Source organism: Panthera pardus, unplaced genomic scaffold, assembly GCF_024362965.1.
Source record: "Panthera pardus isolate Hobbes unplaced genomic scaffold, ASM2436296v1 HiC_scaffold_6, whole genome shotgun sequence".
Taxonomy (NCBI): domain Eukaryota; kingdom Metazoa; phylum Chordata; class Mammalia; order Carnivora; family Felidae; genus Panthera; species Panthera pardus.
The window spans coordinates 25524264-25548713 of NW_026526991.1; the positions used below are offsets into that span (position 1 = coordinate 25524264).

General features: G+C 38.7%; 1 protein-coding gene across 3 annotated transcripts in view; it reads left to right on the plus strand.

The window, feature by feature from the left end:
- Window positions 1-24450, plus strand: part of FGD6 (FYVE, RhoGEF and PH domain containing 6) — a 120324-nt gene that overhangs the window by 63979 nt on the left and 31895 nt on the right. For all 3 annotated transcript variants that reach the window (XM_019446467.2, XM_019446468.2, XM_019446469.2), the window contains 4 exons: window positions 1366-1517; window positions 3519-3675; window positions 5646-5733; window positions 24082-24132. In XM_019446467.2, the coding sequence (XP_019302012.2) occupies window positions 1366-1517; window positions 3519-3675; window positions 5646-5733; window positions 24082-24132 (448 nt within the window). The remainder of the gene's footprint in view (window positions 1-1365; window positions 1518-3518; window positions 3676-5645; window positions 5734-24081; window positions 24133-24450) is intronic.

The following is a 24450-nucleotide window of genomic DNA, read 5'->3' on the forward strand; positions in this document are numbered from 1 at the left end:
GGCAATACAGTTTCCAGATACCCTTTAATATAATTACCGAGTTTGAAGATCAGACAAAAAGATGTAAGAGAAATCTCACACAGACTGTTTTAAGACCAAATATCTACCCCAGCCACTTTGTTGTGGTGTTTTTGTTTTTGTGTGTTTTTTTTTTCCTGTCTAGCTAAGTAGGATAGGAGGAAGTGCGTGCTTTCAATTTGTAATTCTACATGGAAAATGATATGGAGAACAAAGGCAAAGGAAAAAAATAAAATTTCCTTAAAACTTACAGCCATTGACAAGTCCTTGAGACAGTCAGAGTGACCTCCCTATAGGAATTCAACTGCCTCAATGTTAATACTTTGCTAAGGACAAAAGACAGCCTTAGTTTGACATTAGCCTGACCTCCAGGATCCTGTAAGTCTCTCTCTCTTTTTTTTTTTATGTTTATTTTATTTATTTTTGAGAGAGAGAGACAGAGTGCAAGTGGGGGGGGGGGGGGGGTGAGAGAGAGAGAGAGAGAGAGAGACAAAATCTGAAGTAGGCTCCAGGCTCTGAGCTTCAGCACACAGCCCGATACAGGGCTCGAACTCACAGACTGTGAGATCATGACCTGAGCCTAAGTCAGAAGCTTAACCGACTGAGCCACCCAGGTGCCTGTAAGTCTCTTTTAAGGGATAAAAATTCCTTTGGATGGGCGCCTGAGTGACTCAGTCTGGTTCAGGTCATGATCTCAGGGTTTGTGAGTTCGGGCCCTTCATCCTGCTCCGCACTTTGGGCTTTGCTGTGACCATGCAGAGCCTGTTTAGGATTCTCTCTCTCTCTCTCTCTCTCTCTCTCTCTCTCTCTCTCTCTCTGTCTCCCCCCCCCCCCAAATAAATAAACGTTAAAAAAAAATTCCTTTGGAAGCTTCCTTTATCTCTCCCCACCCCCCAAGATATATGTTAGCAGTCATCCTCCAAGCATATGGCCCACTGATATACATCTTCATGAAGGGTCTCATGACTAAGGTATTACTAGACAATAGTAGTAAATGACCTTTTCCTCACAACAGCTACCCTTTCAAAGTACTGGAAATCTTACTTCCAAATTCCTTAGAGAACTGCTATCCCTACTTGAAAGTAAATCAACCACTCCTCATAGCCCCAGTGCAGCTGTCTCTGCCTACAGGTCCTGTCCCTGTGCTTTAATAAAATCACCCTTTTTGCACCAGAGACACCACAAGCATTCTTTCTTGATTGTTCGCATCCAAGCCATAACACTTTCACATCAGAAAATACAGTTTGTGATCTATATTGTTGTAGAAAAGAGAATCACTGGGGTGAAAAGCTTTATATTAAATTATATGTGTGTGTATGTTGTTTTTCGTCCTTTGAACTATAATAGGATTTCCGAGATGCAGTGGCCCATGCTTCCAGGCAACTTGGGAAACCCGTGATTGAGGACCGGATCCTAAATCAGATCCTGTACTACTTGCCTCAGCTGTATGAGCTCAACCGGGATCTCCTGAAGGAACTGGAGGAAAGGATGTCAAACTGGTATAAATGGACTGACCAGCTTTCCCTAAGTTCCAATTTTAGATGAGGCCACAAGGGCCCTGCTTGTGACAGAGAGGTGGTATTCCTTACATTGAGTTGTTTCAATATATTAAATTTTCTTGGTGGTTACCTATAGATTGGTCATTTTAGATGGCCAAAATTCACAACCTTGATGCACTGAGCTCAATTCTAAAACTGTTCAAATTCTTTGGTAATGTTGCCTCAAAAGCAAGAAGGACCCATATTTAGCCAATTTAACTTTCTGTAGGAGACCTCTGATAATCAAGGTTTTTGAGATTGAGGGAGTTTAGTTGATATATTCACACTGAAATGTTTTTAAATGCTTTATTATCTTTTCTGGAGTTTCATGAATCTGTCTTTGCATTTTGGAAAAGAGACCATTCACTGGAATAATAGGTTTATTTGGTTTAGAAAATTTACATGTATATGATATCATTGTAGACTGTAGAAAAGAATACCAAAAGGTTAAGTACTTCCTTGGGTTGTAGAGAGGAAGCAGAAACTTTGGTGACATCTTTGAAGCTATGCACAAAATTCAAAATTTCCCTGTAAGCTTTATTTTACATATAACCCAGAAAAATACCTCTTGCCTGTTTTAGAAATATGCCTGTGCATGCTAGCAAAATATGTTAGGTAAGTGATTAATTCCTAGCTGTAGCCCGAATGTAAAATAACAAAGGGTTAAGAACTGAGGAATCACTGAAAGGTATTTTTTAAGGTCATGATAGAAATAAAATGTGATTCCACAGAGTTTTCCTATACATACTTTGTCATTCTTCTTATAAAAATTATCTTTAAAATTACCTTGAATTGCCTTTAACAGATATGTATATTTGTGCAAGCGTTATAAAGAGGCTTAAATATATTTTTCGCTTGTGCTAAAAGTTTTCCCAAGTTTAGATCTATAGATGTTCTGCATTAAAGTATTAGACATTCCTAAGAAACAGACTGAATTGATGAAACGGACAGCTAAAACAGTAATTATGGCAAAAGCTACACTTATTACTGACATAAAACTCTTCTAATCCTTGGATAAGGTATTTTCTACTTATTAAAATATTTTTCTCTCTGGGGTCTTCAAGTTAAGACATAGTCTTTGGTTTTAGTATGCTTTCTGAAATAACATTTATTTTTGCATTGGCTTTTAATAACAGCTGTTGCAATACTTCATTTCTGCATTCAACAAAGTTTTGAGTATCTTACTGTGTGCTAGTCAGGGCTCTAAGCATGGTGGGAATATCACATTGCACAAAACAGATGAGGCTCTTGTTCTCATGAAGTAGATGTTTCAGTGGGGGAAGAGCCAGAAAAATAGACAAGAAACATTAGATGAAAGCAACTTCTGATCTAGAAAGATATAAAATAAGATGACGTGCTAGCAAGTGAAGACTGGATGGCCGAGAAGACCCTCTGAAAAGGCAAAGCACTTTAAAAGTGACATCTGTACAAAAAGAAGGAGCCAGCCAGGGTTCCTCCATATTTCCAGGCATGCAAAGCCATTAGTAAGAGTTTGCAAAGTGGGATTGACTCTGTATGTCAAAGGAATATAAAGAAGACCAGTGTGATTGGAGAGTACTGTGAAAGAAGGAGAGAAGCCTGAAATGAGTCAGAAAAGTAGGCAGCAGCTGGACCAATGAGGCTACAAATTTGTAAGCCAAGGTGAGGAGTTTGTTTTTCTGCTAAGTCCCCTAGGAGGCCATTGGAAGTCACATGAGTAATATTCGTTTTTAGACTCTCAGGCTGCACAGAAGGATGAGATGGTAGAAGCAGGAGGCCCGTTCAGAGGGCTGGCAAAGTCCAGGCAAGATGTGATGGCGGCAGTGGGAATGGTGAAGAGTAGGCATTTGGAGATAGGAGATATCTTACAAGAAGAGAAAAGAGGCGAAGCTGATGGCTTAGACTTGGGACTCTGCTCTTTATTGGATATGTTTTGGATACACTAATGACTCTTTTTATATTTTTGTGTATTTCTTTTCTTAGGACTGAACAACACAGAATTGCTGATATCTTTGTAAAGAAGGGACCATATCTAAAAATGTACTCCACATACATCAAAGAATTTGATAAGAATATAGCTTTGCTGGATGAGCAGTGCAAGAAGAACCCAGCATTTGCTGCTGTTGTTAGAGAATTTGAGGTATTTTTGCTGCCATATAATGTTGAACCCTTTTTTCTTCTTTTGTTGTTTTTAAAGCTGTAAGAATTTGCCATCGTTGAAAACAGAAAGATACTAATATTTAATTCCTTCAGAATCAAAGAGGAGATTGAACAAATTAAAAGGTGAAAAAGTATGTACCAGATTTAATTTTGAAAATCTTTTATTGCATGTTAGAATACTTTAATGAGTCTTTTTTTTTAATTGTGAGGAAATACACACAAAATAAAACAACCATCTTAACCATTTTTAAGTGTATAGTTCAGTAGTGTTAAGTTCATTCATATGGTTTTGCAACCAATCTCTAGAACTCTTCATCTTACATTGCAAAACTGAAACTATACCTAAAACAACTCCCGATCCTCCCCTCCCTCACCCCCGGTGACCACCATTCTACCTACTGTCTCCATGAATTTGACTATTCTAGAAACATTTCTTATTTCTAACTCAGCCTTTCCTTTTCTTCTTCTAACAACTAATCTACAATGATGGGTAGGAAATAGAATTTGTTTCCCTTTAGATAAATAAATGACACAGGTTCGATGTCAAAGTTAGGAAAAATTAATAACGTTTTATAGCCAAAGCTTTTGTGTTTAAGTCCTTCCCCCAGTCTTGGATAAAATGTGAATTATTATATGTTTGAATACTTACTTCTCTCTTTTGAAACTAAAAAAAAAATTCCAGTCATGCAAACTAGAAAGGTTTTAGAGGTATTATGATATTGCTGATTTCTTATTTTTACATTAGACACGTAATTAAACTTTAAAATCATTTGTTGTCTTTTTTCTGGGTTTTTTTTTCCTTTTCCTCTCCTGATGTCTTCATGTTGTTAAGAAAGGAAGTGTGATTTATGTAGCTATGGCAACTGATAATTGACCCAGGGTTTCATCAGTGTCCAGAGAATTAATTGTTCTGTTGTCTTGGCAGCAAAAGAAAACATAAGACAGGAAAATTAACTGTCTTGGTTAATGATGCTTGCATGGTAGATGCTTTCTTAAATGCAATATCATTATCATTTTTTAAGTATTCTGTGTACCAGACCCTAGAGGTGCATATGTAGAAAAAGATGAAACAATCTGAGCAAATCTTAAAAAACTCTTCCCCACCCACCTGAGCCGGGGAAGAAGTGCAGAGCATCTTAGGATGCAGGAACATTCTCACTCAGCCATTTTGATGCCACCTCACAGTAAATTCCTGTGTCGGAGAATGGGTGGGAGGCCCAGGGTTGGGCTGAAGTGTCTGTTGTACTTACTTCGGAAAGGAGCTTTCAAGGCAGAATCAGTTGTCATTTTGATCAAATCAAAATGGCTCCGGAATCAAATGTTTCTATATACACTGATTTGGGAGCTGTCTTTTATAGCCATTCATCTGAGAAAGAAATTTTACATCCATTGGGCTTATTAGAGAAGATACACATAGCTAGGCTACTTTTCAGGTCATCTTTAACTTCTGCAATTCTCCCCACTACCACTTGTTGTTATCGTAAGTACATTGACCATAGACTCTGATTATTATTTGAATCCAGTTCCCAGTAGATTGATTTCTGTCCCCTTATCTTCAGTGCCATGCATTTCTCTCTTGCTCATTGGGTTTGTGCTTGTGAAAACACTGGCAGAGGCTCTGCTAAGTGGCAGCTGCAGAGTGTGGTGCTCTCTAATTGATCTAGAGCACAGGCTGCAGCCACCACTATCTGTGAGAGGGCCATGAACAAATGATCGCAGTGAGCCTGTGACTTCAGAGACCTACCTGCAGAAAAGGGTGGGCTAGGTGCTGAGTGGGCTATGGTTTCACTCTTAGCATAACAGCCGAGCCTTAAGTTACAGCAGGCTTTTCCATGAATCCCCTTCCACAGTTGATGACCACCTCAAGTTTGGCTTCCTGGGCACTTGAATCTGGGTTCCATGCTTTTTAGAAGAATGCCTGTGTTGACTTTGGATACCTTTTCCTTTCAGACGAGCCCACGCTGTGCTAATCTGGCCCTCAAGCACTACCTACTCAAGCCAGTTCAGAGGATCCCCCAGTACAGGCTGCTGCTGACAGGTAGGCTTCTCTGACATTTTGCCAACCAACCAGTTCTTTGATCAGTTCTTTGATCATCCCTGCATGCATTCTCTGCGTGGGCATTATTCTTACATGTACATCATACCATCCCAACCCCACATCCCTGTGACATTTTACCTGATTAATATTATTAATCCCAAGAATGACCTTTCCCAGCTGCTCAAGAATGAGGTTTAGGGGGTCACTCACACATATTTGTTGCCCTGGTCACTTACCTCAGAGGGTTGTAAGGATTGATTAATGAGCTATGTGCTTAGAATGGTGCTTTGGTCATACTAAGTTCTAAACCAGTATCGGCTGCTAGTAATAATAGTAGTATCCTTATCGTCATCATCATGATGTTGTTGTTCTCATGGTCATTATCTATATCTTCCAGTAGACTGTAAGCTTCAAGATTACAGGGCTGTGTCTATCTGGCTTACTCCTATAACTGTTAAAAAAAAAAAAAGGGGGGGGGAAGAAGAAGCCAAGAGGCTATGACTTGAGTGAAGGTATACACTGTGCTCAGGGGTTTATATTCCTTGACCCTTCCAAGTCTTCACCATAGCCATCCATAGATCACGGTATTATTGACATAGATGTAATAATAGAGATAAGTGGTTTGGTGTCACAGAAAAGCTAGTACAGTCTCACACCAAGTCTAGTGTCTGACACATTCTACTAGGTCCACTGGAGTATTTGGTGAAATAACTGGATGTGCAGCAACTTAGTATACATATATTATGTGCATTAAGAATTGTGTCAAATGGATAAGAATATCAAAATTCCACCACAACTCTAAGTTCAGTCTGTTGTGATTTCATGTAAATAGATTTTGAGGTACTTGGTTCCTGTTGGTATTCATAAGAAAGAGTGGGCATGCTCCTTTCCTTCACTAAATCCTTTCTTGTGAGCCAAAAACTATATCGGATGTAGTACGTGTGAGTCCTGGAAAGCCAGAATTTCCTGATATTCCTTTAGGCAAAGCCTTCCAAGGTTGCCTTTTAAAAGACAAAGTGCTGTTGAGGAACGCCTGCCCTCAGCATCTGGAACTGGCCACTCTAGGTGTTTCAAGTGTGCAGTTTGAATTTCGAACTGTGAATCAAACACTAGATTTTTCTTTGGAATGACATAAGGCAAACCAAATAATTTGAGGATATCCTGTCCATTTGTACTTTCTTTCCTCTGCTTTTGGCAGAGATTTAGAAAACACAGGACAAAAAGGAAGTACCAATGCATGTGTTGTGTTTTTGCTAGATAAATTCAATGCTGTGTCGTAAATGAAGCTGTTAAACGGCTTAGGCTGTTTCTACAGCTGTGGAGTGTGTTTTTAGTGGCAAAAGACTACTGTGGTTTCAAATGAGAGAAGGATAGAGCAAGATTCTGAAATTTTAATGTAAAAATGTTTCTCCCCCCACACTATGATTGATCTAAGTAAAGTTATACATTTAATTTATGATTCGTGAAAGTTTGGTTTTAACTGAGAAGTGATGAAACAGCCAAAGTAAGCTTTAAAAATTATTTTTTAAGAGAACAGATCTCATGTATTTTATGATAGCAAATAGAATAATTATAACAATATACTGTAATAAAAGTTAAATGAATATGGTCTCGGGGCGCCTGGGTGGCTCAGTCGGTTAAGCGTCCGACTTCGGCTCAGGTCACGATCTCACAGTCCGTGAGTTCGAGCCCCGCGTCAGGCTCTGGGCTGATGGCTCAGAGCCTGGAGCTTGTTTCCGGTTCTGTGTCTCCCTCTCTCTCTGCCCCTCCCCTGTTCATGCTCTGTCTCTCTCTGTCCCAAAAATAAACGTTAAAAAAAAAATTAAAAAAAAAAATGAATACGGTCTCTTTCATATCTTTTTTTTTTTTTTAATTGAAGGGGGGGTGAGGGTGGCGGTCCAAATGAGTGAAAGGCAGAGAAAGAGAATCCTGCGAGGGGCAGAAAGGGAGAGGAGCCAGGCTCGTGTTCATCCGAAGTGAGGCTCATGCTCACCTGATTCAGGGATCGAGCTCACCCGATGCATGACTCAAACTCACAAACCGTGAGATCATGACCCGAGCCAAAGACAAACACTTAACTGATTGGGTGCCTCATCTTCCTCTCCTATCTTATTATACTATGGTGACCCTTCTTATGATGACGTGAAATGAAAAAATGCCTACATGATGAGATGAAGTGAGATGAATGACATTAGGCACTGTGTATCCCTAGGCTACTGTTGACCTTATGTGACATGTTAGAAGGACCTTCTGCCTCCTTACACTCACAGCTGTTGACTTGGTTAACTGAAACTTTAGAGAGTGAAAGTATGGATAAGGGGTACTACTGTATTTGGTGCCTTGTGAATTTGCTAGTATTTTTGTAATTTGAAAATTTGTTCTGTAATTTGATTATAAACTCTTCAAGGTCAAGGAGTGGGTCTTTTACCAATAATTTAGTGCACTTCAATTTCTCTGGGTCAGTTTTGATTACATTGGAAGCCATTCAGGAAATAATATTGGCTGCTTTTAAGATAGGTTTAAAATATCCCGTTAAGCTAAAACATCTTTAGCCTAAAGGATGACATTGAGATAGAGAATTTCAGAGATGATGTCTTCTAAAGGAAGACATATTTAGGGGCTCCTGGGTGGCTCAGTCAGTTAAGTGTCTGACTCTTGATTTCAGCTCCAGTCATGATCTTGCAGTTTTTGAGTTTGAGCCCTGCATCTGGCTCCACGCTGACAGTGCAGAGCCTGCTTGGGATTCTCTCTCTTCCTCTCTCTCTGCCCCTCCTCCACTCTCTCTCAAAATAAACTTTAAATAGGCTTAGGCCTTTTAAAAATAATAATAATAAAAAATAAAAATAAATGGAAGACATATTCCGAGAGGTGAATTGTCCTTCCCCAAACTACACAGATAGTACTGAAGTATACATATGGTCCTAGAATCCTAAGGACATATGGAGGCTGTGATGCTAAGGGTTTGTTTATATTTTTTTTAAAATTCTGATTTTCCAGGGATGCCTGGGTGGCTCAGTTGGTTAAGTGTCCGACTTCGGCTCAGGTCATGATCTCACTGTTTGTGAATTCGGGCCCTGCATCGGGTGCTGTGCTAACTGCTCAGAGCCTGAAGCCTGCTTTGGATTCTGTGTCTCCCGCTCTCTCTGCCTCTCCCCAGCTTAACACTCTGTCTCTCTCTCAGGAATAAGTAAACATTAAAAAAAAATTTTTTTTTTACTCTGATTTTCCAGTACTCATTTTTGTTATATTCTGATTACTCCCTATTTTGCAAGATATTTCTACAGTTGCTATCAAAGTGCTCCCTGTCTATACACTTAAATTTTTAGCAGTTGGATTTTAAATCTTTAGGTTTGCATCTATTCAAATGGGGTCCTCATTTTTGGATAAACAAGCTCAGTGTTTTAATCCTTTGAACAACCTTGTGGGGTTATATAACTTTCATTTTCATTTTAGAATTTGGAGTAATTCCAAGAGCACAAAATATATGGGAACAGAGAGGAACAGCAAGGCTATTTGGGGCAACTTTTAACAACTTTGATTTAGTAATGAGTTTCAGGCAGACTAGGGGAAGGATCCCTGCCTGATTCAGTATAGATATGTGACCCCCTTGGTTTCAGGAGGGAAAGACTGAAAAATGTAGAGATGAAGTACAGATAAGATAGGATAGTTTCTTTTGGAATCCTTTTAGAGAAAGGTGGATGGAAATCCCCAGATACTGCAACCTGCCCCTACTAGTCAGACAACCATCCTGTTGTCTTGCAGAATTTTCTTCCTGGACATAATTTGGCTTTCAGTTGGATATTTGACTTAGCTTTGTCTTCCTTCAGCATAGTGAAAAGCACTTTCAACTAAATTCTTGGTAGTACTTTTTTTTTTTTTAACTCAACTCAAAATAAGATTTAAGAAAATGCATATGTTGTATAATAAATGCTTAATATTAGAATTATTTTATTTAAAAGGTAAAATAAAGTAACTGGTTTACTTAATTTAAGTAGGAAAACTTATAAATTTTACCTTTATATTGGCCACTCAAAGCAAGTGGATCTAGTCAGATCTTGAAATCTATGTGGGGCCCAGAACCTGTTTGCAGTTAAGAGCCTGAGAGTCTTTTTTTTTTTTTTTTTTAATTTTTTATGTTTATTTATTTATTTATTTAAAAAAATTTTTTTTTAATGTTTTTTATTTATTTTTGAGACAGAGAGAGACAGAGCACGAATGGGGGCGGGGCAGAGAGAGAGGGAGACACAGAATCGGAAGCAGGCTCCAGGCTCTGAGCCATCAGCCCAGAGCCCGACGCGGGGCTCGAACTCACGGACCGCGAGATCGTGACCTGAGCCGAAGTCGGACGCTTAACCGACTGAGCCACCCAGGCGCCCCTATGTTTATTTATTTTTAAGAGACAGAGTGTGAGCGGAGGAGGGGCAGAGAGAGAGGGAAACACAGAATCCGAAGTAGGCTCCAGGCTCTGAGCTGTCAGCAGAGAGCATGATGCAGGGCTTGAACCCACAAACTGTGAGATCATGACCAGAGCCGAAGTCAGATGCTTAACCGACTGAGACACCCAGGTGCCCCAGGAGCATGAGAGTCTTGAGGCAGCAGTGAAGAAGTAATGGAAAGAAACAGGTGCTGCTGTAGGAGCAACATTAATTGTTTACCTCTGTTTATTTCCTTCCTCATCTCTTCAGTGTTGAGACCGTCTTTATTATCCTGATTCTGTGTCTGTCATAGACTCTGGCACATAACAGGAACTCAATGAGCTGAAAGGCTTAGGGAGTTAAACATTGTTCCTTTTTGTAAGGTTGAGAATCCCCATGCTGTGGTGTCAATTAATGTTTCATGGATGAGTGGGTCAATAAATTATTAAGAGTTGAAACGTTCTTCCAGTTACCCAAGCACAAAATTGTGGAAAGGACTGAAATACTTCCCTTTCCTCTTCTTTTCTCTCTCATAGGATATGCTGACCAGTTTTCCTTTGCCTCTGATTCCTGCTGTTTCCATTTCCCTTGTTCTAGGCCAGGCCTTCCTAAACTCCTGTCAAATTGTGGCAATATCTTCCTTCTGGTCATGCTACCTCTTATCACCACCACCACCCCTGGCACATTGTCACTTAATCTCTTTTCCAAGGATACCAAAAGGAAAAACCCACTCCTGTGTCTCTCCTGTTCACACACCACCACCACCACACTCACAGTACTGACACCAGATGTGTAGTTTAGTCCCATGCTAAGCAATTATCTTTAACATCAGCTAGGTGTCCTACAATTTGATTCAATTCAGGCACTATCTACCTGGAAATAGTGCCAGATTCTACAGATCAAGGGCTCCATCCCACAAGACTACCCCCCTGCAAACTCCACATGCCATTCAACATGTCCCAGGTTGTCACCTGTATTTCTTTTCTTTTCTTTTTTTTTTAACATTTATTCATTTTGAGAGACAAACAGAGCATGAGCAGGAGAGGGGCAGAGAGAGAGGGAGACACAGAATCCGAAGCAGGCTCCAGGCTCTGAGCTGTCAGCACAGAGCCCAATGGGCTCAAACTCATGAACCACGAAATCATGACCTGAGCTGAAGTCTGACGCTCAATCGACTGAGCCACCCAGGCGCCCCACCTGTATTTCTGATCAACCAGATATAAATCTGGGTTCCCCTGATTCTCTCCTTGGATTCACTACTTTGCCAGAATGGCTCATAGAACTCAGAGTAACACTTATTTACATTTGCTGGTTTATTTTTAAAGGATATGGTAAAAGCGGGGGGCTTCTGTCAGTTAAGTGTCTGACACTTGGTTTCAGCTCAGGTCATGATCTCATGGTTTGTGAGTTTGAGCCCCACATCAGGCTCCATGCTGACAGTGCGGAGCCTGCTTGATATTCTCTCTCTTTGACCCTCCCCCACTGGCACACGCGCTCTCTCTCTCTCTCTCTGTCTCAAAAATAAATAAATAAATAAATAAATAAATAGATAGATAGATAGATAGATAGATAGATAGATATTTTTTTAAAGGTATGATGAAGGAAAAAAGTGACCATCTAGATGGAAGGGATGCATAGGGAAAAGTATATGGGAAGGATCTTGGAGCTTCCATGCCCTCTCTGGGTACCACTCTCCCAGCACCTCCACATGTTCAGCAACCAGAAACTCTAACCCCTATACTTTGGAATTTTAATGAAGGCTTCATCATGTGGTCATGATCCAATATTAACTCCTCTTCTAGCCCTCTTCCCTTCCTATAGGATGGAGAGTAGGGCTGAAAGTTTCAAGCTTATAATCATGGCTTGATCTTTCTGGTGACCAGCCCTTATCTAGGAGCTATTCAGGAGCCCACCCAGAGTCAGCTCCTTATAACAAAAGACATTCCTATCACCTAGGAAGTTTCAGAGGATTTAGGAGTTCTGTCAGAACTAGGGTCAGAGGCCAGATGTTAGAACAAAAGATGCTCCTAGTGCTCTTATCACTTAGAAAATCACAAGGGTTTTAGCAGCCCTGCCAGGAACTGGGAGGAGAGCCCAGGAAAGTTGAAAGCTTACATTATCCTACCATAATAGCAGATACCTGTCATTTGCCCAAACCCATAGAATATACCACACCAAGAGTAAATCCTAATGTAAACTATCGGCTTTGGGAGGAGTGGGGGGTTGTGATGTGTCAGTGTAGCTTCCTCCATTCTAACAAACATACCACTCTGGTGGAGGATATTGATAATGGGAATGTCTGTGCATGTCTGGGGCAGAGGGTATATGGGAAATCTCTATGCCTTTCTCTCAGGTCTGCTGTGAACATAAAATCACTCTAAAAAAAAAGTCTTAATGGGGGGGGACATTATTATTCACAATATAAAGGCCACATGTTATAACCCAGAATTTCCCAAACTTTGTTTTCCTTTGCTCTAACTGCAATAGGTTTTTTTACTCTGTATTGAAAGATGTCCTCAAGGCCAGATTCTCTCTTTCATTAATCAATATTTATATGGACTGAACTTGAGCCGGACACCTGTATGCACTGGCCAACACCAAGGTGGTCCTTGCTCTGGTGGAGCTTCTAGTCCTCCTCTTTGGGGCCATGCCCAACCACTGAGGCTTTCACCAAGAGCGTCCTCTCCTGAGTCCTGAAAATTAAACTGATCTCGTCATTTGTTTGAGTGACTATATTTTGAGGATTTGTTTTTGTAAGGGTCTTTTGTGCCTATTAAAAAATATATAAGTATTATAAAACATAGTTCTTCTTTATCTTCTACCATCCAGAGATGACTATCATAGATCCTTTTAGGTTTTTTTTGTCTCTGTGTTATATGCAGTATAAATTTTTCCAACAAAAAAACCTTTTATTTGTGGAAAGTTACTACACTGGTTTTGAAAAAAGTTAAATCAGTGAGGATCATGTTGAGAAAGTAAAATAAAATGAAAAACATAATTTAAAAATTCCTCTGAAATATCTTTTCCACTTCTATATTTAGGAGGAAAAAACAGTCCTTTGAACTTTGATTAAATTTGGATCAGGTAGTTTTCTTTGATCTTGTTTTAAATATTTATGTTATAAGTGACTAACGACATATTATATTACTTTTCCTGTAATCTTTGCCTTTAGTCTGGGATGGTATTAACTCCCTCTAGGTTTTAGAAATCCAGGATTTCCCATGTTGGTAGAAAATGGGATATTAAAAACATCTGTTATAGTGTTCTGAAGCTATTAATTTGAGCTGTGAACGGACTAATAAGCAGATTCAACAAAAGATCACAGTCAAATTAATGCATGACTTTTAAAAAATTCTTACTGAAAAATGAAACTTCTGCTTAGCAAATATTTGTTTTATAACCCAGGGCTAATTGTCTTCCTCAAAGTCATTCTAACACTTTCTCTAGGGCAGAACATGATGAAAGGTGGGGCTGTCCCAATCACCAGCCAAGGAATTTAGTTTCTGAAGAACCCAAAGACCCTGATGTAAGGCAGTGATAATATTCAGAATTCCTGTTGTTATTAGCTCAACTCTCAACATGTTACAATTAATTTTTTAATTATAGCTGTGAACAAGGTATTTTGAGAGATGGTATTTAATAAATTCTATCCATGAAATATCTTAGTACTGTGGAAATATTTAGTACTATGGAAAGACTTTAGGATATAAGCACATTTTATTTGCCTGTTCTATTAAATTATAACTTTTATTTGAATGTTAATTTTTAAGCTTATTTATTTATTTTGAGAGAGAGACAGAGAGAGCAAGCAGGGGAGAGGCAGAAAGAGAGGGAGAGAGAGAATCCCAAGCAGGCTCCGCATTGTCAGCACAGAGCCTGACATGGGGCTCAAACCCACAAACCATGAGACCATGATCTGAGCTGAAACCAAAAGTTGGATGCTCAACCCGACTGAGCCTCCCAGGCACCCCTAAATTGTAGCTTTTAAATGTAATCTCACTTTCTCTACAGAATAGAGGTTCTTAACCTTTTTTATGCCTGGATCCCTCTGGTAATCTGGTGAGGTCTATGGCTCTCTTAGAATACTTTTTTTAAAGTTACAGAATAATATACATAAGATTAAAAGGAACCAATTAGCCTGAAATACAGTTATTAAAATAGTTTTATAGTGTTACATAGTAATACATGTGCTACTTTAGTAATGCATTAAAAAGAAGATCTGGTGGTAGATATAAGAACTACCATGATTTTGATATAGTGGTGATGGTAAACGGTATTTTGAGATATCTGCAACAACTGTGATGTGATAATAAAAAATTATGTGACTTCTCTGGTGGTAAAGTCATTGGTATCATTGGTAATACTGTGGTTTGTTGCCTACATTCACAATAGAAGGAAATTCTGTATTTCATGTAGAAGTTAGTGAAAATATTGTTTGTTTTTTTGTTCTTTGCCCATCCAAGTTTGTAGATCCCCAGAACTATACCCACAGACATCATTGTAAAGTCATTCTTTGTTCTAGGTCTCTGTGTATGTTTGACTCAGATTCCCTGTAGATAGCCAAATGCCTCTATCATTGAAACTTGCCTTGCCAAAGATCCAGCAAGCTGACTGAGTTTTCCTCTTAGTGTTTGTTAGTCATGGGCTTACATCGGGAACTGTTCCCATTGAAGAAAATGCTGAAATTCACTCAAACTTGAATTCACTTTAGTGTTTGTATTTGCTTTATTCTTTTCTTGGCTATTCTTTGGCTAATAAAATAAAATATACTTAGTTCCCTAAACCTAAATTTGTTCTTTGTTGATAATTAGGGTGGTAAGGACCAAATATGGATAAGAACTTCTGTAAATGAAACTTCACTGTGCCAAAACCATTTCTGTACCTTTGAGATTGTCACCTAGTAAACTGGCAAGCTTAACGGCTGGAAAACGTATCCATGGAAAAAAGCAGTATCAACCAAGTCAAAATAATGGATGTTTACTTTTGTTGAGAGACGTCCTACTGTTTGGATTCCTCTAAGGGCATCCTGGATATGCCTAGCCAGTCTGTCCCAATAAAAAGGGACCACAGGAAGATTCTGTCCATTGTAAAATCTGCTACACAATTTTGTGTAAGATGAGCCCGTGGAGTTAGATTTAGTTTGTAAGTCCTTTGGGCATGCCACCTCAGGACCAGGGCCCTGACCCAAAGTCTAGCATAGACCAGGGCTGCCTCATTGGCTATGTCCTGTACAAGGGCTTTGGCTGATGTCCAGGTCCAGCCTGCACTCTGCTCGACATCTTGTGTGCTCTGGGTGGGGGTGCATCAGCCCAGGAGAGGTGGCCTTTTCTAATTCACAGAAAGGGATGGCCTGCTTTCTGAGAGCCCAGAAAGGTCACTTTTTCTAATTCAGACAAGCACTGTATGTACAAGAGGCAGCCCGGGGCCACATTTCAAGGACCAGAATAGAATTAATATTTGAGAGGCAAGAGAATGAGAGCAGGGGCCTGAGTACTTTTACACTAGTCAGACCCTCAAGGTATTATCTCAACTGCTTAGTAAAGTAGAAAGCAAGAAGTGGTTTCCCTAAATGGAGTATCATTTAGTCCACCATAAATTCAGGAAACATTTATTGAATATGTACCAGACCTTGTTCTAGGTACTGGAATCGAGGATAATTCAAGCTCCTTGTCTTCATGAAATCCACAGTTTAGCAAAATAGAGTACATCATTAAAGAATATTCTGGGAGGGAAACATCAGCCAATACATATCCTACAACATCAATAATTAAAAGCACATAATCCCATTACAAGAATAGACCTATTGAAACACCAGCATTCTTCTTAGAACTAGGACAAACAATCCTAAAATTTGTATGGAACCACAAAAGACCCTGAATAGCCAAAGTAATGTTGAAAAAGAAAGCCAAAGCTGGAGGCATCACAATTCTGGACTTTAGCCTGTACTACAAAGCTGTAGTCATCAAGATAGTATGGTATTGGAACAAAAACAGACGTATAGACCAATGGAATAATATAGAGAATCCAGAATCAGACCCACAAATGTATGGCCAACTAATCTTTGACAAATCAGGAAAGAGTATCCACTGGAAAAAAGACAGTCTCTTCAGCAAATGGTGCTGGGGAACTGGACAGCAACATCCAGAAGAATGACACTGGACCACTTTCTTACACCATACACAAAAATAAACTCAAAATGGATGAAAGACCTAAATGTGAGACATGAAACCATCAAAATCCTAGAGGAGAAAAACAGGCAACAACCTCTTTGACCTCAGCCACAGCAACTTCTTATTTGACATGTCTCCAAAGACAAGGGAAATAAAAGCAAAAAAGAACTATTGGGACATCATCAAGATAAAAAGCTTCTGCACGGCAAAGGAAACAATTAACAAAACCAAATGGCAACCAACAGAATGGGAGAAGATACTTGTAAATGACATATCAGATAAAAGGTTAGTATCCAAAATCTATAAAGAACTTACCAAACTCAACACCTGAAAAACAAATAAGCCAGGGAAGAAATGGGCAGAAGACATGAATAGACAATTTTCCAAAGAAGACATCCAGATGGCTAACAGACACATGAAGAGATGCTCAACATCACCCATCATCAGGGAAATACAAATCAAAACCACATTGAGATACCGCCTCACACCAGAGTGGCTAAAATTAACTCAGGCAACAACAGATGTTGACGAGGATGTGGAGAAAGGGGAACCCTCTTGCACTGTTGGTGGGAATGCAAACTGGTGCAGCTACTCTGGAAAACAGTGTGGAGGTTCCTCAAAAATTTGAAAATAGAATTATCTTATGACCCAGCAATAGCACTATAGGAATTTATCCAAAGAGCTCAAATGTCCATCAGCTGATGAATGGATAGAGAAGATTGGTATACACACACACACACATACACACATACATACATACAATGGAATATTACTCAGCAATGAAAAAGAATGAAATCTTACCATTTGCAACAATGTGGATGGAACTAGAGGTATTATGCTAAGTGAAATAAGTCAGTCAGAGAAAAGACATATCTATGTTTTCACTCATGTGGAATTTGAGCAACTTAATAGAAGACCCTGGGGGAAGGTAAGGGGGGAAAAGAAAAAAGAAAAAAAAATATATATGTGTGTGTGTGTGTGTGTGTGTGTGTGTGTGTGTGTGTGTGTGTATAAAAGAAAGACCTATTGATTGAACAGTAATAATTATTGAGGCGCCTGGGTGGCTCAGTTGATTAAGCATCCGACTCTTGGTTTCAGCTCAGGTCATGATCTCCTGGTTCATGAGATCTGACAATGCAGAGCCTGCTTGGGATTCTCTCTCTCCCTCTCTCTCTCTGACCCTTTCCTGCATGTGTTCATGCATGCACATGCTCTCTTTCTCAACATAAACATTTGAAAAATGAAAATTATTATTCTATTAATAGAATAAGGAGGTAACTTTAAAATGACCCTGTTTATAAAAATGTAATGTATGGCAAGATAGGAAGTGTAAGACAGAAGAAAGGAAAAATTAATGGGTCGCCTGAGTGGCTCAGTCAGTTAAGCATACAACTTCGGCTCAGGTCATGATCTCATGGTTTGTGAGTTTGAGCCCTGCATCAGGCTCTGTGCTGACAGCTCCAAGCCTAGAGCCTGCTTCAAATTCTGGGTCTCCCTCTCTCCCTACCACCCCCCTCAAAAATAAATAAACATTAAAAAAATTTTTTTTAAGAAAGAAAAAATTGAGATTCATACATTAGTGAATACACTAAAATCAAAATTAAATAGGCAGAGCATAGAGGATTTTTAGGGCAGTGAAAATACTTTGTACATTACCATCATCAGGGATACATGTCATTTTATGTTTGTCTAAACCCATAGAATATACAACACCAACAGTGAACTATGGACTCTGCGTAACAATGATGTGTCAGTATAGCTTTATCAGTTGTAGTAAATGTACCACTCTGGTGGGGAATGTTGCTAATGGGAGAGGCTGTGCATGTGGGAGTGGGAGGTGTATGGAAAATCTCTGTTCCTTCCTCTCAGCTTTACTGTGAACGTAAAACTGCTCTTAAAAAAAAAAAAGAAAGCCTTAATTAAAATAAAAAAATATAAAGCATTAAACTGGGGGGGGGGAGAAGGTAAAAAAATAAAATTGGTTATTAAAACTAAGGATAGGGAGAAGAGGAGAGATGGTTTTCTAAGCCCAGAAAAGTAAAGAAATTATAAAGGAAAATATTGATACCTTTATACTATTCTAAATAATAAAAGCATTATAGAGGTTTAAAACAGTCAAAATTAAAAGATAGACAATATGTCAGAAAATATCTTAGTAGCAAATATGAAAGAAATTGCTTTTTCACTAAGAATATTAAAATTCCCTTAGATATCTAGACTAAACGTAGGAATAATTCACTAATAAAATGCATAATAAATACACAGTGGCATATCTAACATCCTCTAAATCATAAGTATTAATTAAAACAAGTTTTTAATTCCCCCTACTATATCAGCAATAAAAAACTACAATACATATAACTGGATCATTAGTGAATTTGATATTTTCATGTATTTATAATGATATTTTAAGTTGGTGTATCCCTTTAGGGAGGATCTCTCATATATATATATATACGTATATATATATATATATATACATATATATATATAATATGTAATTATATATATGTATATATATATGTATAATATGTAATTATATATATATATCAGGTACTTTAAAAAAACTTCATTTTCTCTGATCAGGAAATAATCTCAAGTATGTAAAAAAAGACAAATATATGAAGATACTGATCAGTGTTACTTATAATTAAAATGATTAGACAATTTATTATTCAAAGAGTGAAAGGCACTATTTATAGTTAGACAAGGGCAACAAGTATACAGCAGCATCATTATGGGCAAATTAGGATATAGGACTATATTATTTAGAACAGCCAAAACAAGATAATTTTTAAATGACCTTTAGTACCTAAGTACCGAATAACATCCCTCTCACGGGATGTTGTTCAGCTATTCCTATGGGAAAAAAATATGTGGGCCAAAAGATTTTAAATGGGCTATAAAATCCTATATATTATTAAAATTAAAATCAAGCATTTATAAAAACAAGGAAATATTTTTAATCATAATAGTTATTTTAAGTTTATTTTTATTTTCTTTTGAGAGAGAGAACAAGCAAGACAGGGGCAGAGAGAGAGGAAGAGAGAGAATCCCAAGCAGGCTCCATACTGTCAGTCCAGAGTCCCATGTGGGGCTCAGACTCACAAACCACAAGATCATGACCTGAGCCGAAGTTGGGTGCTTAACTGACTGAGCCAACTGGGCGCCTCCATAATAGTTATTTAAGAGATGTGCGTGGTTTGAGTTCTCTCCATTGTTTAATTTTCCAGATTTCCTATAATGCATTTTAGAATATTTTTTTAAATGGGCTTCATAATACATTAGAATGATAATCATTACAGTTTTCCAGTCTGGTCCACCCTACTTATTTTATGTATGTGGATATTGACACACAGAAATGCTACAGGGCATGGCCAAAGTCAAAAGCCTCAACTAGACATAGCTGGACGATGAAGAGTCTATACTCACACTGCCAGTGAGTGCCCTTGACCACTTCACCAAGCTGCCTTGAAGATGGCAGCAGTATGTCTTGCAACGTAACACTTGACTTTTATTTTTGGTATTTAAAATAATTTATTTGTCTCAGAAGTCAGGATAATTTCTGATTGCCTTTAAAATTTGAAACTTTGGCAAAGAAGCTTATTGACTAGACTTATTTTTCTCTGGATCCCATAATTCTGGATGTGTCACTGATTTCAGCGCATATTTAAGGAAGAAACAAGAAATGTGGGTAGTACAAAGTAAGACACATTCTCAAGTTCAAAACAGATTGACTTTGGAATGTCACTGTCCTTGTATGTTCATTTCCTCTGTGCTTTGCCACCAACCGTTTCTCAGCACATAGTCCAGGAATCCAACTGGGTGTTGTTGAATTAAAATGTCCCAGAATCCCAATCCCACAAGTGACTCATTTTTAGGAAAGGTTAAGTGTACTTCTGAACAGTTGTCTGCTTTAAGTTGATTATTTTTTGATTAGGTAATCAGGGGGTGATAAGGCTTATTACTAGGAGCCCATATATACAGAAAACGTAGACCTCTCACAACATATAGTATTTGTTGTGTCCTTATCCTTTCACTCTGGGCTTCATATATGAGAACAAAGTTAACTTGTATATCTCTTGAGGTACATGCTAGGTTTTGGCTAATTTTGTGCTTCTAATGGTAATAATAGGGGTTAATTAACTTTTATTAATCAATGATGCCACCTGGTGGCCAGAAAGTACATTTTGTGGTGCCCGTGCACACTGCACCAACTTTTTTTTCTTTGTTATAAATAACCTTAGCAGCATTTGAAGCATTTTTATTAGTGAAATTTTTTTAAATGCCTAGTTTGGTTTGGCAAAAGTAGGAAAATCTTGGGATACTGTAAGTGTAACATGGCAAATTGAAATGACTATTCTGTTCTCATTGTTTCTAATGAAGCTCATGCAGATTACTAGGTTCTAAATGGTACGTAGTAAGAATTCCCTGTGACTAACACAAGCGTGTCTGTCTGGTCTCTGTTCTGGGGTTTCACCTGGGTTATAACAGTCACTAGGGCAGCTCGTGGTTTCAGTGCTCCTCCCATCTGACTCAGAGGCTGAACAGCCACATTCTTCTCATTTTGCAGTTAAGACACTGAGTGATTCTTAACCAAGGGGATTCATGGTCTGGTCTTCTTTGAAAAGGTAAAAAACTTGTCAAGATGATGTACTGCAACAAGGTGCCCTGAAAATATAAATGGATGGATGGATGGATCCATGAGAAAGTTGAATTTGGAAAATTGGATTTTGAAAGCTGAAATTTAAGGGTTTTTTTGTTTTGTTTTTTTAGTTGGCCAGGAAAGTAAACCTAACTCCATTCCATCCTTGGTTAAAAGCATGATTTTGCAGCATTCTAGTGGTGGGTTTTCTGCTCAGCCAGTTTGTGTATTTCCATTCTGTGCCTCAAGTTCAGATTGGTGGACAGCAGCTGAGCTTGAGTTCAGGGAAAGAGAATGCAACTCAAACTTATCAAGCTCAGCCCTGTGATTCGGAGGTCAGGATTTCCTAATACGGACATCTTCCAGTGAGCCCTCTTGGTTTAGAGAAATGTCTCTGTTTGTTTGGGTATACTTTTGTATTAAAGAACAAAAATTGAAGACAAAGTAGGAACTTGCCATGAATCTGATATTTAAATAAATCTGATTGCTTTTCCACACTCTTACACTAACTAGAGGTTCTAAGGGACATCACTTTTGATTAATGCGATAGCCCAGGTGTTGAGAAGATGTAAGAAGAAGAGTAGGTTTTTCTCCCCAGCCTTGTTACTCATAGGAAAGTTAAATATTTGGGCCCACTGAACACAGCTTATAAATGGAATGCATTCTGAGTGGGGTCAGAGTGAGATTAATTTTTCGTCTCCAGGTGAGGCTAAGTGTAATGTGTAATAAGTGCATTTTGTTAGTTTTTGTGGGTTTTTTAAATCTGTTTGATTGGTACCATACTCTCCAACTTGTGTTCGGATTACTTTAAGAGCTAAATTGCTAGGGATGGTGCATAGAAGCTTAATGTCGTCATACACAGTATCTCACCATGGCTTATTGCCAGAGCTGGGTATTTATAGTATACATGTCTAAACTCATACGAGTTCTTGGATCACTGTTTCAAAGATGTACAGAGTTTCAGCAATTGGGTGTGTGTTTGTGTCAGCTATTGAATTAAAAAAGCTGACACTAACATCCAGGTTTCCCTTTGTGTCTTTGAGCATGACTTCATAAATCCATGAGATGAAATTAACCAGTTCTATAATGTTGCTGAATGGAGACTGATTCTGATAAAAATACATTCAGTCTCTTAATATGCCTTTCCTCTTTTTATTTTCTCAACTCCCACTGGCACTAGGAGTTGAAACAAAGGTTTCAGCCTTTACTGCCTTTTTCCTAAACATAATCCTGTCTTAAAAAAATTATTTATATTTTTATTCGTCAAGCATTTCTTGTCTCTGGTATTCAAAGACCCAGGCTATGTACTATGAGGGATAGAAAGATGAATCAGATATGGCTCCTGCCCTCAAGGAGCTTTGAGTCTAATGAGAAAATGATAAAAGGCATAAAGTGAGTAACTACTGTGTAATACATTATTCAAAGGGAGAGAATATTTCTTTCAAATGGAAAGTTTGGTAAGAGAAGAGGAATTTAAGATGAACCTTGAAGAATGGGAGTAGAATTTTTATGTGCAGAGACAGAGAAAAGGATTCATAGAAGGGAACATTAGAGACAAAAGTATGGAGCCAGGGACCACATGGGAAGTATTCAAGCATTGTGCAGAATCAGACTTTGGTAAGGACAAAGGGCCTGTGTTAAGCAGTAGCAAGACAGAAAATCACAAAAGTCCATAGAGATCATGTAGTGGGGTGAATTTAAATTCCAGGGAACAGAATTTGTTTGGGGGGGGGGGGTGGTTTGTATGTGTGGTTTTGTTTTTGTTTTGTTTTTTAAGAATTTGTTTTGAGAGATAATCGAAATCATCCAACATTTCTCAACAGAGATTGAAGTACCTTGAAATCCCATGACATCTGTTAGTGTTAAAGACTTATAAAATATAACCTATTGCCTTAATTTTTTTTTTCTGTATTATAAGAACTGTATACCCACATAGCTTATTTAAAAAACATCTTCATTTAGACCAGAGTTTCTCAACTACAACCCTATTGACATTTTGGCTTAGATAATTATTTATTGTGGGGCTGTCCAGTGCATTTGTAGGATATTTAGCATCCCTGGCCTCTAGTCACTAGATGCCAATGGAACCCCCTTTGCCCAGTTGTGACAATCAGAAATGTCTTCAGACATTTCCAAATGTCCCTTTGCAAGCAAACTCCACCCCCATTTGAGAACCACTGCTCTAGACATATGTAGTATTCCTCTGATGTTCTCTGCATTGTTAGACTCTCAGATTGACAAATCCCTTAGGTATTCAGTCTATTAATGCTTAGAATTTTGTGCTGGACACACAGCTGATTTGAGATTAAGGCATTTCATGTGTATTGGAGTAAAAGTGCTAAACTGGGCATCAGGAAACCTGGATTCTAGTCTTAGCTAGAGGTTGTAACTTCAGTGAAACCCTGTTACGTAACCTGATTCCTCATCTTGAAAATGATGGGTGTGGGGATGCCTGGGTGGTTCAGTCATTTAAGCGTCTCTTAGTTTCAGCTCAGGTCGTGGTCAAACGGCCATGAGATCGAGCCCCATGTAGTGGGGCACATTAGCACAGAGTCTGCTTGGGGTTCGTTCTCTCCCTCTCCCTCCCTCCCTCCCTCCCTCTCTCTCTCTCTCCCTCTCTCTCTTCCTCAAAATAAAATAAACATTAAAAAAAGAAAAGAAAATGACCAGTGTGGCCCCTGATTTTCTAGCTCTGAGCCTGTGTTCTAATTTCAAATGCATCTTGGGGCTTTATTCTTTCACATTTTTAGAAAGTTAGTGCACATTGGGGCACCTGGGTGGCTCAGTCAGTTGAGCAACCAACTTTGGCTCAGGTCATGATCTCACGGTTTGTGAGTTCAAGCCCCGCGTCGGGCTCTGTGCTGACAGCTGAGAGCCTGGAGCCTGCTTCTGATTCTATGTCTCCCTCTCTCTCTGCCCCTCCCCCACACGTGCTCTGTCTCTCTCTGTCTCAGAAATAAATAAACATTAAAAAACAATTTTTTTTAAAGTTAGTGCACATTGAACTAGCACATATATTAACCAACAAAACTGACTAAAGTATTGAATAAGAAAGATGAAATGCTTTTTTCCTTAGTGCTTTATTTTACTAAATACTATAATCCTTTTCCTTTTCTAGATTATTTGAAAAATCTTCTAGAGGACTCTGGAGATTTCAGAGACACTCAAGGTAAATAACTTTTGTGGTATTATATGTTGTAGAAGTTCTTATATTATAGCTGGCCACAGAAGCTGGCCTCCTGAGAGAGGACCTCGCATGTTCTAGAATGAGGAAGGTTCCTTCTATGCTCAGTCACTCTGTGCCAGTGGAAAATTCACCTTCTGTAGATGTGTCTGTTGCTTTGAAAAGCCGGTCCTTTCAGGCTTTAAAATCATGATTCTGTGAAGTGATCAACTACACAAATCAGGGATAAATTCTAAAATAGCATATTCTGGGACTGCTTGATGCTGGGCAATTGCCTTACCACCCTTCTACCCCTCACCCCTA